This window comes from Juglans microcarpa x Juglans regia, chromosome 2D, assembly GCF_004785595.1.
Source record: "Juglans microcarpa x Juglans regia isolate MS1-56 chromosome 2D, Jm3101_v1.0, whole genome shotgun sequence".
Classification (NCBI taxonomy): Eukaryota; Viridiplantae; Streptophyta; class Magnoliopsida; order Fagales; family Juglandaceae; genus Juglans; species Juglans microcarpa x Juglans regia.
The window spans coordinates 20,156,014-20,168,674 of NC_054596.1; the positions used below are offsets into that span (position 1 = coordinate 20,156,014).

At 47.2% G+C, this 12,661-nt stretch overlaps 1 protein-coding gene across 1 annotated transcript; it reads right to left on the minus strand.

The window, feature by feature from the left end:
- Nucleotides 1-945: 945 nt before the first annotated feature.
- LOC121249352 lies at nt 946-1,980 on the minus strand. Its single transcript, XM_041148063.1, has one exon. It carries the CDS (start codon nt 1,978-1,980, stop codon nt 946-948), a length of 1,035 nt encoding a protein of 344 aa, XP_041003997.1.
- Between the last annotated feature and the right edge of the window lie 10,681 nt (nt 1,981-12,661).

Here is a 12,661-nt window from a genome sequence, read left to right on the forward strand (position 1 = left end):
AAAGGAAATGTATTTTCATAAAAAATGACATGCCTAGAGATATAAATTCAGTCGGAGAGAGGATTCAAATGATAGCCCTTATGATTTGGCGAGTATCCGAGGAAGACACAATGAGTAGATTTGAATTCTAGCTTGGAATGACCAAAGGAAGTGAGGTATGGATAACAAAGACAACCAAATACTCGTAAATGACTATAGGAAGGTGGTGAGTGGAAGACGATCTCATAAGGGGACTTGCCATGAAGAATAGGAGTGGGTAGCCGATTAATAAGATAAACGGAGTTGGCAAAAGCAGCTGTCCAAAATTTTGGAGGTACCAAGGAATGTGCCATTAAAGTAAGACTGGTTTTAACAATATGACAATGATGAAGTTCGGCCAAACCATTTTGTGCCGGGATCCCGAGACACGAAATGTGATGAATAATATATTTGGAACTAAAGTAGTCTTTTAATGATTGATTGACAAACTCACCACTACCATCACTTTGAATAATTTTAACATGTTTGAAGTTGATTTTCCAACAATGTTTAAAATTTAGGTAGAAGTTGAATGACATTAGATTTGTGCATCATAGGAAAATGCCAAATATAATGAAAAAATTCATCGATAATAACCAAATAAAAGTGAAACCCATCATAGGATGAAATGGGACTCAGTACCCATAAATCTATATGAAGAGTGAAGAAATGTGGGAGCATAGACAGTGCGAGGAGAGAAAGGCAATTTAGTTGATTTTTCAAGTGAACAACTTTCACAAAAACGAATGTTTTTATTCAAAATAGGCAAGAAGTTAGATAAAAGGTGTAGAATTCTGAAATTGGGGTAACACAAATGCGCATGCCACATTGTTCCTGACACTTTTGTAGCATGGAAGGCAACAGGGGAAGAGCACGGAGATTTGACACATTAGGGATATAAGCCTCCTTCAACCAAGCCTTTAAACATTACCGATTCGTCGCCAATTCCTTGATCAAGAAACCCCATGGATAATATAGAAAACAACATCGATTATCAGCAGTAAATTGAGAAATTGAAATTAGTTTCTTTTGAATTTCAGGAACAATAAGAGCATTGTTAATTGAAAGAGAGGTATTGGGAACAGAAAAATGACCAATTGCAGATATAGGGAGCTCGATGCCATTACCAACCGTAACCTTGTCGGTGCCAGTATAATTCTTTATACCTTGTGCGTCATTTGTGGTGGGAGTCATATTCTGATTAGCGCTAGTATTTAGAAACCAAAGTTCTTCCATGGTGTCGCCAACTTGAATAGAGAGGAAGGCCTTGTAACGCTCGACCTCTTCATCAGTTGCAAAACAGACATCAACCTTATGATTGGGACTACCACAATGGAAGCAAGTAATGTGTCCACCATATCCATTGTTGCGACCACCACCACGAGAGGGAGTTGGCTGTGAACGTGGAGGAGGGTTGCTAGTTTGAGAATGACCACTCCCACGTTGCCCTTTATATTTTTGATGAGAAAGAGCTGAAGCATTGCCAAGGTTGGCGTTTGTAGATGAAACACGAGAGATATATAATGTCGTAGGCGAATGAATCTTACAAGTAGCAGAAACACGAAGCTCAAAGTCACGTAATTTGCCAATCACGACCTCAAGTGAAGGAAAGTTTTCCTTGGCATTTAGGGCAGCAACAATGGGGTCAAACTTAGAGCCCAGGTCTCTAAGTATACAGATGATGAAGTCATCATCATCCATAGGTCTTCTAGCACCATAAAGTGCAAGAGCTAGTGACTTGGCACGATGAAGATATTCTTCCATTGAGGGGGATCCTTTTTGAAGAGATTGAAGTTCAGATTTCATATGCTGAGCGCTATCACGTGTACGTTGACCATAAAACGTCTCAAGAACTTCCCAAGCTTCATGGGAAGTTTCTTTGTTGATCACCTGCGAAAGAGGTGTACATCCGAGAGGGAGCTGTTGATCCAACCAAGGATCAACTGATCGATATGAACCCATTTAGTTGTAGCAAGATTTGCAGTTAGTACACCATCATCTCCGAGTATCGTAAGAGGTGGACAAGAAAAATCATTATTTACATAGCCAAAGAGGCCATGACCACGCAAAATGGGAACAACTTGTTCTTGCCATAGGAGATAATTGGTAGAGGCTAGTTTGATGGATATTTCGGGAAGTTTGGTTTTTGAAAAAAGCGAATCAAGGGAAGTCGAATCACCCCCAGGTGGGATTGATGAGGTTGTAGAGGAAGAAACCGTTAGTGAACCTTTGTTGGCTTTGATACCATGTGAGGAGAATAGCTTGCTAAAAGCATGGCTGGTATTTTCTGAATTGTATTATATTTTAGGTGAAAATTGAGAAAGTTATAACAATTAGATGAGATGAGTTACAAGTCTTTTGTGAGGGGAGTAATCCCCAAGGCTGAGCCTGAAAAGTAGGCCCGAGCCTAGGTCCATGAATAAATTTTTGGCTGGGTTGAGTCGGTCCAGGAGGCCCAAGAAGAAAAGCAACCGGGCAGAGTACACTGATAAAAGTATGGAAGGTAGGGCAGGATAGTCTGACATCACAGTTGACTGACAGTTAGGGACATCCCCTGTCCCTGACACTGTTGTCCGGACAATGTAGAATGATGAACGTGCTTGACTAGAACCATGCCACATTTAATAGAACGTGGATGGGCACACCATGTAAGGAGCCACGCCATATTTAATGCATCCCGGGGGTTGGCACGTTATAGCATGCCCCCTAAGTGTCAGCGATAGCTGTGATCGGGCTTGGCAGGTTAGCAGGGAGTTGGCAGGGACACCCGATCCCAGTACGGAGCTGCACACCTGCTACCTCCACCTCGGGAATCACCCTAGCCAGTTATAAATACCCTTTCCCTCAGCCGAGAGGAGGGGGAAGGGGGGTTCAGACTCTCCAATACTTTAACTCTCATTCTCCTTAACTAAATATTTTCCTTTCGATACCATTCACTAACTTAAGGATCAGAGCTACCACGGCTCTTGAGCCCCCTATTCTCCATTCTCCATTCTTTATTTCAATAGGAACTAGGTTCGAGCTCAACTGCGTAGAGTTGCCTAGGCCGCAAAACACGACATCAACATCTTTTTTAACCAAACTTCCCCTAAATTTGGTTGAAAGAAAATTTTGTTGGTGTGCCTGATTTCATATGATCATTGCCCACTCCTAGTTGGTTTTGAAGCCCTACTCCTATTTCCGAGCTAGGTTGGAATTGTGCACTTGTTGAAAGAGGGGAAAGAAACCTAAATGAATAGATGCCGCTCGTAAATGTAGTTTCAATTTTGGCGGCAGTACTGCAAGATATGCATATATGGTTCTAGCTAGTTTGGTGCATGCCGCATGCATCAGAGAAGCTTTCTAGCCAAAATCATAAATAGGCTTGTTCTAATATTTTTTTGACATTTGATCATCAGGAACTTAAGGACTTAAATCTTGTACTTAAATCGAATGGCTCAAATCCTAGTGATCATGTTTTGATGGTCTCATGAACTTTATATCCACGTAGCAGCAAACTTAATTCTATGTACAATGGCTGGTAGATTGCTTAGTTTATAAAATTTACCAGATCTTGCCGTCCAATTACATTATGAATAGAGATGATCTAAGAGCATCCTCATTGGATTATGAAAATCCAAAAAGAATGAGGAGTTTGGATACTAGAGCTCTAAAATACATTGCATTGGATTTTGCAAATGCAAAAGAAAATGACTTCTAGCTACAGTAAATTAGTATTGTGGGTCATATTTGGATTTCACTGTTGCTAGACCAAATGGAATAAAAAAATACTTTCTCAACTTTGAACACTCTCTCTTCCTCTACTGAACTACTCTAGTGCTGTGTTTTAGAAATGAAATCCTGCAAGCCCCTCTTTCTCTCTCTAGGTGAACTAGGGACTAAAATATTTTTTCGAACTCATTTGACAAAGAAAATTACTTTTGCTATTAGAAAGTTCCTACAACGTAGAATTTCATCATTTTTTTTTTTGGGTTATAATTGTGGGTTGATGTAATTTATTGACTTTTAAACTTACCTAGAAATATGTGATATTTACTATTAGTAAAAAAGAAATAAAAACAATATTTCCTTGTAGCTTTTAATTTTAAAAAAAAATTAATACGAAAAATAATTTAGAAAAAATATTATTATTAAATTAATAATATTTTATTATTTTAATTAATAGATGAATAATCAAAGTGGAAATATGTTTTAAGTGGAATATTCAAATGTAAAATCACGTGATATTATGTAAAGTTTACATTTGCATTTGTATAATCCGATGATGATGCTTTAAGGGGGAAGAAAATTAGATTCGTTGCAATATGAATTAGTTCACACACTTAAAACTTAATAATTATGAGCTAGGAAACTACTTTGAAAGGATGCTCTAAGGGAGAGGTCGTGTGCAAAGCATTCCCTCTCACTTTGAAAGGGACGATGAGAGCATAGTTCGGGTCCCTATCGCCTAGGACCATCGACAACTTCATTGAGTTGGCCCAAATTTTCCAGACACAATTCATGGCGAGCCGGAAAAGGAGGCAAACTATTGCTTACCTCTTGACTGTGAAGCAAGGAGACGACGAAAGTCTGAAGTTGTACCTCTCTCGATTCACCTTGGCGACTCTGTTGGGGGGGGGGGGTTTGGCCCAGTAACCCCTTCATGACTGAGATTGCACGGAAGACCCCAACCTTGTTGATGGAGTTCATGGACTGAGTTGACGATTTTATCAACACCGAAAATACGCTTCGGGCGTTGACAACCCCTAAAAGACTGAGTTGGAGAGGGCAGATAACAAAGTAGCCAGCCAGAATGGTGGGGTGAGCCGGAAAGCTAACAAGAAAAAGACACGCAAGACCAAACGCATGGAGGAGTAGCCCCCTGGTTGGCGGGTCGGACGCCGCACCCACTCAAGCATGGCTGTGGAGGCTGAAAGAGAGCCAAGCCCGCAGGGCAAACAGTGACACGGCTCGGTCTGCCTTAAGTACTGCACCTACCACCAAACTGACAACCACCGAACAGAGGATTGCTTCACTAGAAAAAGGAAGATGGAAGAGCTGGAAGCTCTATTAGACCAGTGGGGTGATGAGCGGCACGACCAGCAACTCGATGGTTGCGCGCGACCACGGAGAAGTGAAAGTCCAGCAAGGCGAAGGCCTGAAGGATGGCCTAGAGCGAGCTCGCGCTGAAGAAGTCTGGCCAGAGAAGATGGTCTCGTGGGTGAAATTCAAACAATCGCAGGAGGGTACGCCGAGGGAGGGACCATCTCCTTGGCACAAGGGGCCCATGCCAGAAGGGCCAGCAACGAAGAAGTGTTGCAGGGCTGTCCCGAGCACCAAGTGCCACTCAGGGGGAACTGTCATAACCTTTAGCGAGATGGACGAGGAGGGCATCCTCTACCCCCATGACGATGCTTTAGTGGTGACTGTGTAGATCGCCAACTATACAATGAGAAGGGTCCTAATTGACAACATCAGTTCGGCCGATATCCTATTTTGGGAAGCCTTCACCCGGATGGGAATCACGCCCGATCGGTTGAGCCCAGCCCCGACACCTCTTAAAGGCTTCATGGAGATATAGTCCAGCCAATTGGGGCTATCACTTCGTCCATCCTGGTAGGAAAGGTCCCCAGAACGACAGCTACCATGGTGGATTTCCTCATGGTAAAGACCCCTTCCTCCTACAACGCAATCTTGGGGCAATTGACCCTGAACAACCTAATGGCAAGAACCTCCATGTTCGACCTGAAGATGAAATTTCGAAGTTGTAAGGGAGTGGGTGAGATCTGCAGCGAGCAGGTCCTAGTACAAGAATGCTACGATCGGGAACTGAGGCAAGAGGCCAAGGAGGTCCGAACCCTCAAAGGAGTGCAAGAGGACTATGACCCACCTCTAGCTCCGCCCTAACGGAGCCTGATGAAGAAGTAAGGGATGAGCAGGCACCTCGGTAGGCAGAAACCAATGAGCCTCTGGAATTTGTGTCGATAGATCCTTAGAGACCTGAACAAACTATTCAAGTAGGGACCAAGATGGATCCCGAGCTGAGGAAATCCGTAAAGCTGCTCCTCGTCGAGAACCAGGACGTGTTCGCCTGGAGCCATGAAGAAATGCCCAAGATTGATATGGCAGTCATTAAACACCACCTGAGCATGGACCCTAAGGCAAAGAAGGTTAGGCAAAAGCACTGTAGCTTCAGTGTGGAGAAGTACGCCGCTATCGCTGATGAGGTATACCGTCACTTGGCTGCGAGGTTCATCAAGGAAGCCCACTATCCTGAGTGGCTCTCCAACGTGGTCCTAGTTAAGAAGGTACATGGGAAGTGGAAGATGTATGTAGACTTCAATGACCTGAATAAGGCCTGCCCAAAGGACAGCTTTCCACTACCACGCATAGATTTGATAGTGGATTCGAAGGCCGGACACCCCTTGCTCAGTTTCATGGATGCATACTCGGGGTACAATTAGATCAAGATGAACCCGAAAGACGAGGAGAAGACAGCCTTCATCACCGATCGAGGACTCTACTGTTACAAGGCCATGTCGTTCGGTCTTAAGAATGCAAGCGCAACTTACCAACGGCTAGTTAACCGGATGTTCAAGTAGAAGATCGGGTGAAACATGGAGATCTATGTGGATTACGTCTTTGTCAAGAGTAGGAAACCCAAGTAGCATCTCGCTGACCTTCGGGAAGCTTTCGCATTGCTGAGAAGGTATCAGATGAAGCTCAACCTGCAGAAGTGTGCCGGGGTTGAGTCGGGGAAGTTCTTGGGCTTCATGGTTTCGGAACGTGGAATAGTGGCCAACCTCAAAGGTCAAGGCGATAGTGGGCATGCCTCCACCCCAAACAATCAACAAGGTCCAGAGGCTTGTAGGGAGAGTGGTGGCCCTGAACCACTTCTTCGCAAGGTCAACCGACCGTTGCCTCCCTTTTTTCAAGGTCCTTAGAAAGGCACAAGAGTGGGACGCGGAGTTTGATCGGGCATTCAATGAGCTGAAGGAGTATTTGGCCTTCCCACTACTCCTCAATCAAACCAAGCTAGGGGAAAGTTTGACTGTATACCTGACAGTGACCCTAAACACCATATCTGTCATCCTGGTCTACAATGAAGAAGGGGACTAGTGACCCGTCTACTACACGAGTTGTGCTTTTCAAGGAGCTGAGGCCAGATACCCCCGAATGGAGATGCTGGCGTTTGCACTGGTCACCGTTGTTGGGCAACTTAGGCCATGCTTCCATGCCCACCCGATGAAGGTACTCACAGATGTCCCCTTTAGGAAAATATTGTAGAAGCCTGATGTGTCTGGCCTGATGACGAATTGGGCTATTGAACTTAGCGAGTTCGACATAGCTGAGTTCTTGGACTTCCCTGAAGAAATGCCAATCGCACCCCAAGGCAAGCTCTGACAGGTCTATGTCGATGACTCGTCTTGCCTGGCTGGGGGTGTAGGGGTGCACATCGTCACAGAGCTCGGGGAAGAGCATAACTACGTGATCAGACTCAGTTTCAAGACTACCAACAATGAGCCCGAGTACGAGGCAATGTTGGTGGGAATGTCGGTAGCCAGGTCTCTGGAAGCTACAGAAGTTGAAGTGAGGGCCCACTCGCAGGCGGTGGTTGGGGCCAGGTAACAGGATAGTTTGCCACGAAAGGGGAAAAACTAAAGAAGTACCTCCAGCAGGTGGGGGAGGCGCGTGATCTTTTTGAATACTTCCATATCCAAAAAATCTCGAGGGAGAACCACAAAGCAGACCGTTTGGCAAAGGTCTCCTCCGGCCAGGAAATGGCCCTTCTATCAGAGCACGCAACAACCCGAACAGTCCACACACCGGCCATCGGGGTCACCGTATCGGTCATCCAGCCAGCACTGCTGGAGTGGGCCATCGACATCATAAAATACCTCGAAGGGGGCTTGGTCCCGAATGACTAGAAGGAAGCACAGAAGATCAGGAATATAGAGGCACGTTTCGCTTTGGTAGGAGTCTTGTACAGAAGGGGTTTCTTCAAGCCCCTCATAAGATCCATCTCGCCTTAGGAAGCCCAGTATGTCCTGGCCGAAATACATGAAGGAGTCTGCGGAAATCACTATGGCGGAAGAGCATTGGCCGCCCAGGTCACGGGCGTAGGGTACTACTGGCCCCACTCCCTCCGGGACCCAGAAGACTTCGTGAAGAAATGCCCCAAGTGCCAGGAACATGCACCCATCCCCCACTGTCCGTCAGAAGCACTCACCTCCACGTGTCCCCCTGGCCCTTCACACAATAGGGGCTAGTCCTTATCGACCTATTCCCCTGGGGCAAGTGGGTAGTGAAATTTGTAATGCTGGAAGTCAACTACTTCAAAAAGTGGGTAGAAGTAGAGGCACTGGCGACAATCACGACTCAAAACATCATGAGATTCCTTTGGAAGTCCGTAGTATGTCATTTCGGCATTCCTTAGAACTTCATATTGGACAACTGCAGGCAGTTCAACTGCGTGCATTACCAGGAGTGGTGTGTAGAGCTTAGGATCAAAGCCAAGTACTCATCTCTGGGGCATTCGCAAGCCAATGGACAAGTAGAGGCCACCAACTAGACATTGCTGAATATCTTGAAGAAGAAGCTAGGAGATCAGAAGGGAGGATGGGTTGAAGAGCTCCTCGGTGTGTTATGGGCCTATTGAACGTCTGTCAATACCCCCACGGGAGAAACACCCTTTGTGCTCGTCTACTAGACCGAAGCTGTGATTCCAACAGAGGTGGGGATGCCCACATACCGAGTTCAACACTTCAACCCAGATTGCAATGAAGAAGGATTAAAAGAAAACTTGGATCTCCTGGAAGAAAAGCGAGAGGGCACAGTTTGTCAGACGACGAGCAACAAAAGAAAAGTGGAACAGTACTTTAACAAGCGAGTTTGATCCCGAGCCTTCAAAGTAGGGGACTTGGTTCTAGAGCAATCCAGAGTGACCACCCAAGATGAAGGAAAGCTAGGTCCCCGCTGGGAAGGGCCCTTTGGGGTGACAGCTAGAGGAAGACCCGGCTCTTACCAATTGAAGGACTAGGAAGGTCGTGAACTGCCCCATCCATACAACGTCAAGCACTTGAGAAAGTATTTTGTTTAAAAGATCACTGGTTCGCCCGATTATGTAATCAGCAACTTGTGAATAAAAATGCAATTTCATCTCCATTCGCCTTTATCTCAAATCTCCGGTCATACAAACCCAGTCTCTGGATTGGATGACCTTCGTGCTACAAGCCTAGTCTCTAGAATGGCTGCGATGCATTGGTGAAGGGCCAAAGCCTCCCGAGCTTTACCTCGCACACAACTAGTTAGACATAAGTCCTTTGACTTGCCGACCTTCGTGGTACAAGCCTAGTCTCTAGACTGGCCATGAAGCATTGGCTAAGGGCTAGAGCCTCCCGAGCTATTGCCCGCAGACAGCCAGTTTGAGATAAGTCACTTGACTTGTTGACCTTCGTGCTACAAGCCCAATCTCTAGACTAGCCGCGATGCATTGACTAAAGGCCAGAACCTCTAGAGCTTTGCACGCACACAGCCAGTCGGACACAAGTCCCTGAACTTGTTGACCATCGTGCTACAAGCCCAGTCTCTAGATTGGCTACGATGCATTGGCTAAGGGCCAGAGCCTCCCGACCTCTACTCCGCACACAGCTAGTCGGATACAAGTCTCTTAACTTGCTGACCATCATGCTACAAGCCCAGTCTCTGGACTGTCCATGATGCATAGGCTAAGGGCCAGAGCCTCTCGAGCTTTGCCCCGCACACAGCTAGTCGGACACAAGTCTCTTAACTTCCTAAACTTTGTACTACAAGCCTAGTCTCTAGACTGGCCGCGATGTATTGGCTAAAGGCTAGAGCCTCACGATCTATGCCCTACACACAACCAGTTGGACACAAGTCTATAGACTTGCCGACCTTCGTGCTACAAGCCAGTCTCTAGACTGGCTGCGAAGCATTGGCTAAAGGCTAGAGCCTCCCTAGCTCTTGCCCGTACACAGCCAGCCTGGCACAAGTCACTTGACTTGCCGACCTTCGTGCTACAAGCACAATCTCTGGATTGGCTGCAATGCATTGGCTAAGGGCCAGGGCCTCCTTAGCTCTGCCCCGCACATAGCTAGTCGGACACAACTCTCTTAACGTGTCGACCTTTGTGCTACAAGCCTAGTCTCTGAACTGGTTGCGATGCAATTGCTAAGGGCCAAAGTCTTCTGAGCTCTGCCCCACACACAGCCAGTCGGACACTCGTCCCTTGACTTGCCAACCTTAGTGCTACAGGCCCAGTCTCTAGACTGGCCGCGATGCATTCACTAAGGGTTAGAGCCTCCCGAGCTCTGCCCTACACACATCCAGTCGGACACAAGTCTTTTGACTTGCCGACCTTTATGCTGCAAGCTCAGTCTCTGGACTGGCTGTGATGTATTGGCTAAGAGCCAAAGCCTCTCGAACTCTACCCCGCACGCAGCCAGTCGGATACAAGTCCCTTGACTTACCAAACTTCGTGCTACAAGCCCAGTCTCTAGACTGGCTGCGATGCATTGGCCAAGGGCCAGAGCCTCCTGAGCTCTGCCCTGCACATAGCCAGTCAGACACAAGTCCATTGACTTGCTGACCTTCGTGCTACAAGTCGAGTCCCTAGACTAGCCACGGGATTGAGGCCGGGCTAGAGCCTCCCGAGCTCTGCTCATGCTGCCCTTCGGAGGGACAAAGGTAAAGGCCGAACTTGACGCACAAGGGCAGAGGTCCCAAAGAGACAAGCCCCAGGACTGGATCTCGAACCAAAAAAAGAGAGAAGAAGACAAGATAAGAAGAAAAAGAAAACAAACACAAGGGCACAAAAGGTAGTGAAGAAAATCTGTTCCATATATACATATAAGTCAAGTTTACAAGAAAGCCCGAGTTACAAGGAAAAGGAAAGTGAAACATAAGGGGCTCAAAGCCCGTACAAAAATGACTAAGAGGGTGATGATGGAGTTTTCTAGGGGAACGAGGGCATTCTTGGCTTCTTGAGATTCCTGGCAAATGCATAAGCCTGAGGGTTCGGCTCTGAGGACTCGAGCCTCAAGGTGTTGAGGTCAGTCTCGGGGTGCTCCCGTAGATGGTCCCTTAGCCTTTCGAGGCCCTCCTTATAAATGTACCCCAAATCAGGGTTTCGAATGGCTCAAGTGTGTTGGATCTGGGACCTGATCTCCCCATGTACTCGGCGTTGCGCTTAAAGGTCTTTTCCATGACCTAGATCTCCGTATCTCGAGCCAAGATTGTGTTGTTCGCGTGAAACACCTGTACTTCAAGACTATGGATTTGAGTCTCCTTCCCTCTCACTTCGGCCTTATGATGCTGGACCTCTTGGACAAGTGAAAAATGCTTGAACAAAAGCCAAGAGTGTCACCTGACGGCGAAGGCCAGCTCCTGGGCTAGCCAGTCCCTCTCCCTCCGGAGTGACTGCAGCTCCACCTCATTCTTTTCAAAGTCTTTCTCCACGTCCCGAAGATGCTGGATCTCCAGAGAGGCCCGGGTGAACTCCACTTTGACCCTAGCTAGCTCCACCTATAGCCTAGATTTTTTCCTCGTCAGCTTCTGGACTTTGTCCCATAGGTTCACATGGTGCTTCTTCAATGAGTCAAGGTCCTCTATCAGCATGTCGTGCTAAACTGAGAGGGCCTTGACTTCCTGTTGAGCCTTGTGAACCTCCAAGCGGGCAAGGACAACTAGGGATTAGAGTGCCTGGTTCTCCTCCTCGAGCTCCCTGCGCTGTTTAACGATGATGCCCGCCAACTGGTCCAAGGTCTGTAAAGGAGAAATGTGTTAGAAAGAAGAAGGGGAATCCCATGCGGGTAAGCTAAGTAAGAAGCGAGACGTACCTACGTAAAGAGAGGCCTCAACTTTTGACCTCTCGCTCAATCATCTTGGCCCGGGCCTGCTTGAAGCCCAGGCCAGTGGATTGGCTAGACCCTGGCTGACATGGGAAGAAGAGGCCACACCTGCCGACGTTTGCAAGAACTGCAACACATCCTCAAAGGACTCCAACGAAGGGCCAGTGTTGTAGGCTCCTGGAATGCTAGCCTCAACTTGTCCAGGGACCCTAGTCCCCAGGGAAGGTTCCTTAGAGTGCAAGAGTTGCCCGCCGGTTGTAGGCCGAGCCCCCTCCTCGGCCGAGCATGGTCTGTTTGTTGGGGGGCTTGGATAGGGCGCCTTTTCAGGAGAAGAAAAGTAGGAATCCACCTCCAACTCCTGGGAGGATCGCAAGGGGGCGATGATATCGACACAAAATCATCGCTTAGCTCCATGACGAAGGGGGAGCTTGGGCCTGCTTCCTCCCTATCATACAACATCGAGGCCTCGGAGTAGGAGGGGGTCCAAATGTTTGGGAGGACTGAAGGGGCAGCATCTTCCTGAATGGTAAGCTATGAGAGAGAAGGAGAGATCGAGGACTCGACCACGACCACCAGCAGAATGGGTGGAACGGTCTCCCGAGCAAGTGAATCCTAGAAGGAGACGAAAGGCTCCATACCCGCGGCCCCATGGGGGTTGGTTGAGCGAAGGCATCTAGGAAGACGGTCTAGAAGACTTCATCCTCTTCCTCCTCTTCGACAAGGAACGCCAGAATGACAAGCGTCGCCACATGTAACGCCCCAAACCCAGGAGGTTTGGAGAATTACTACCTGTC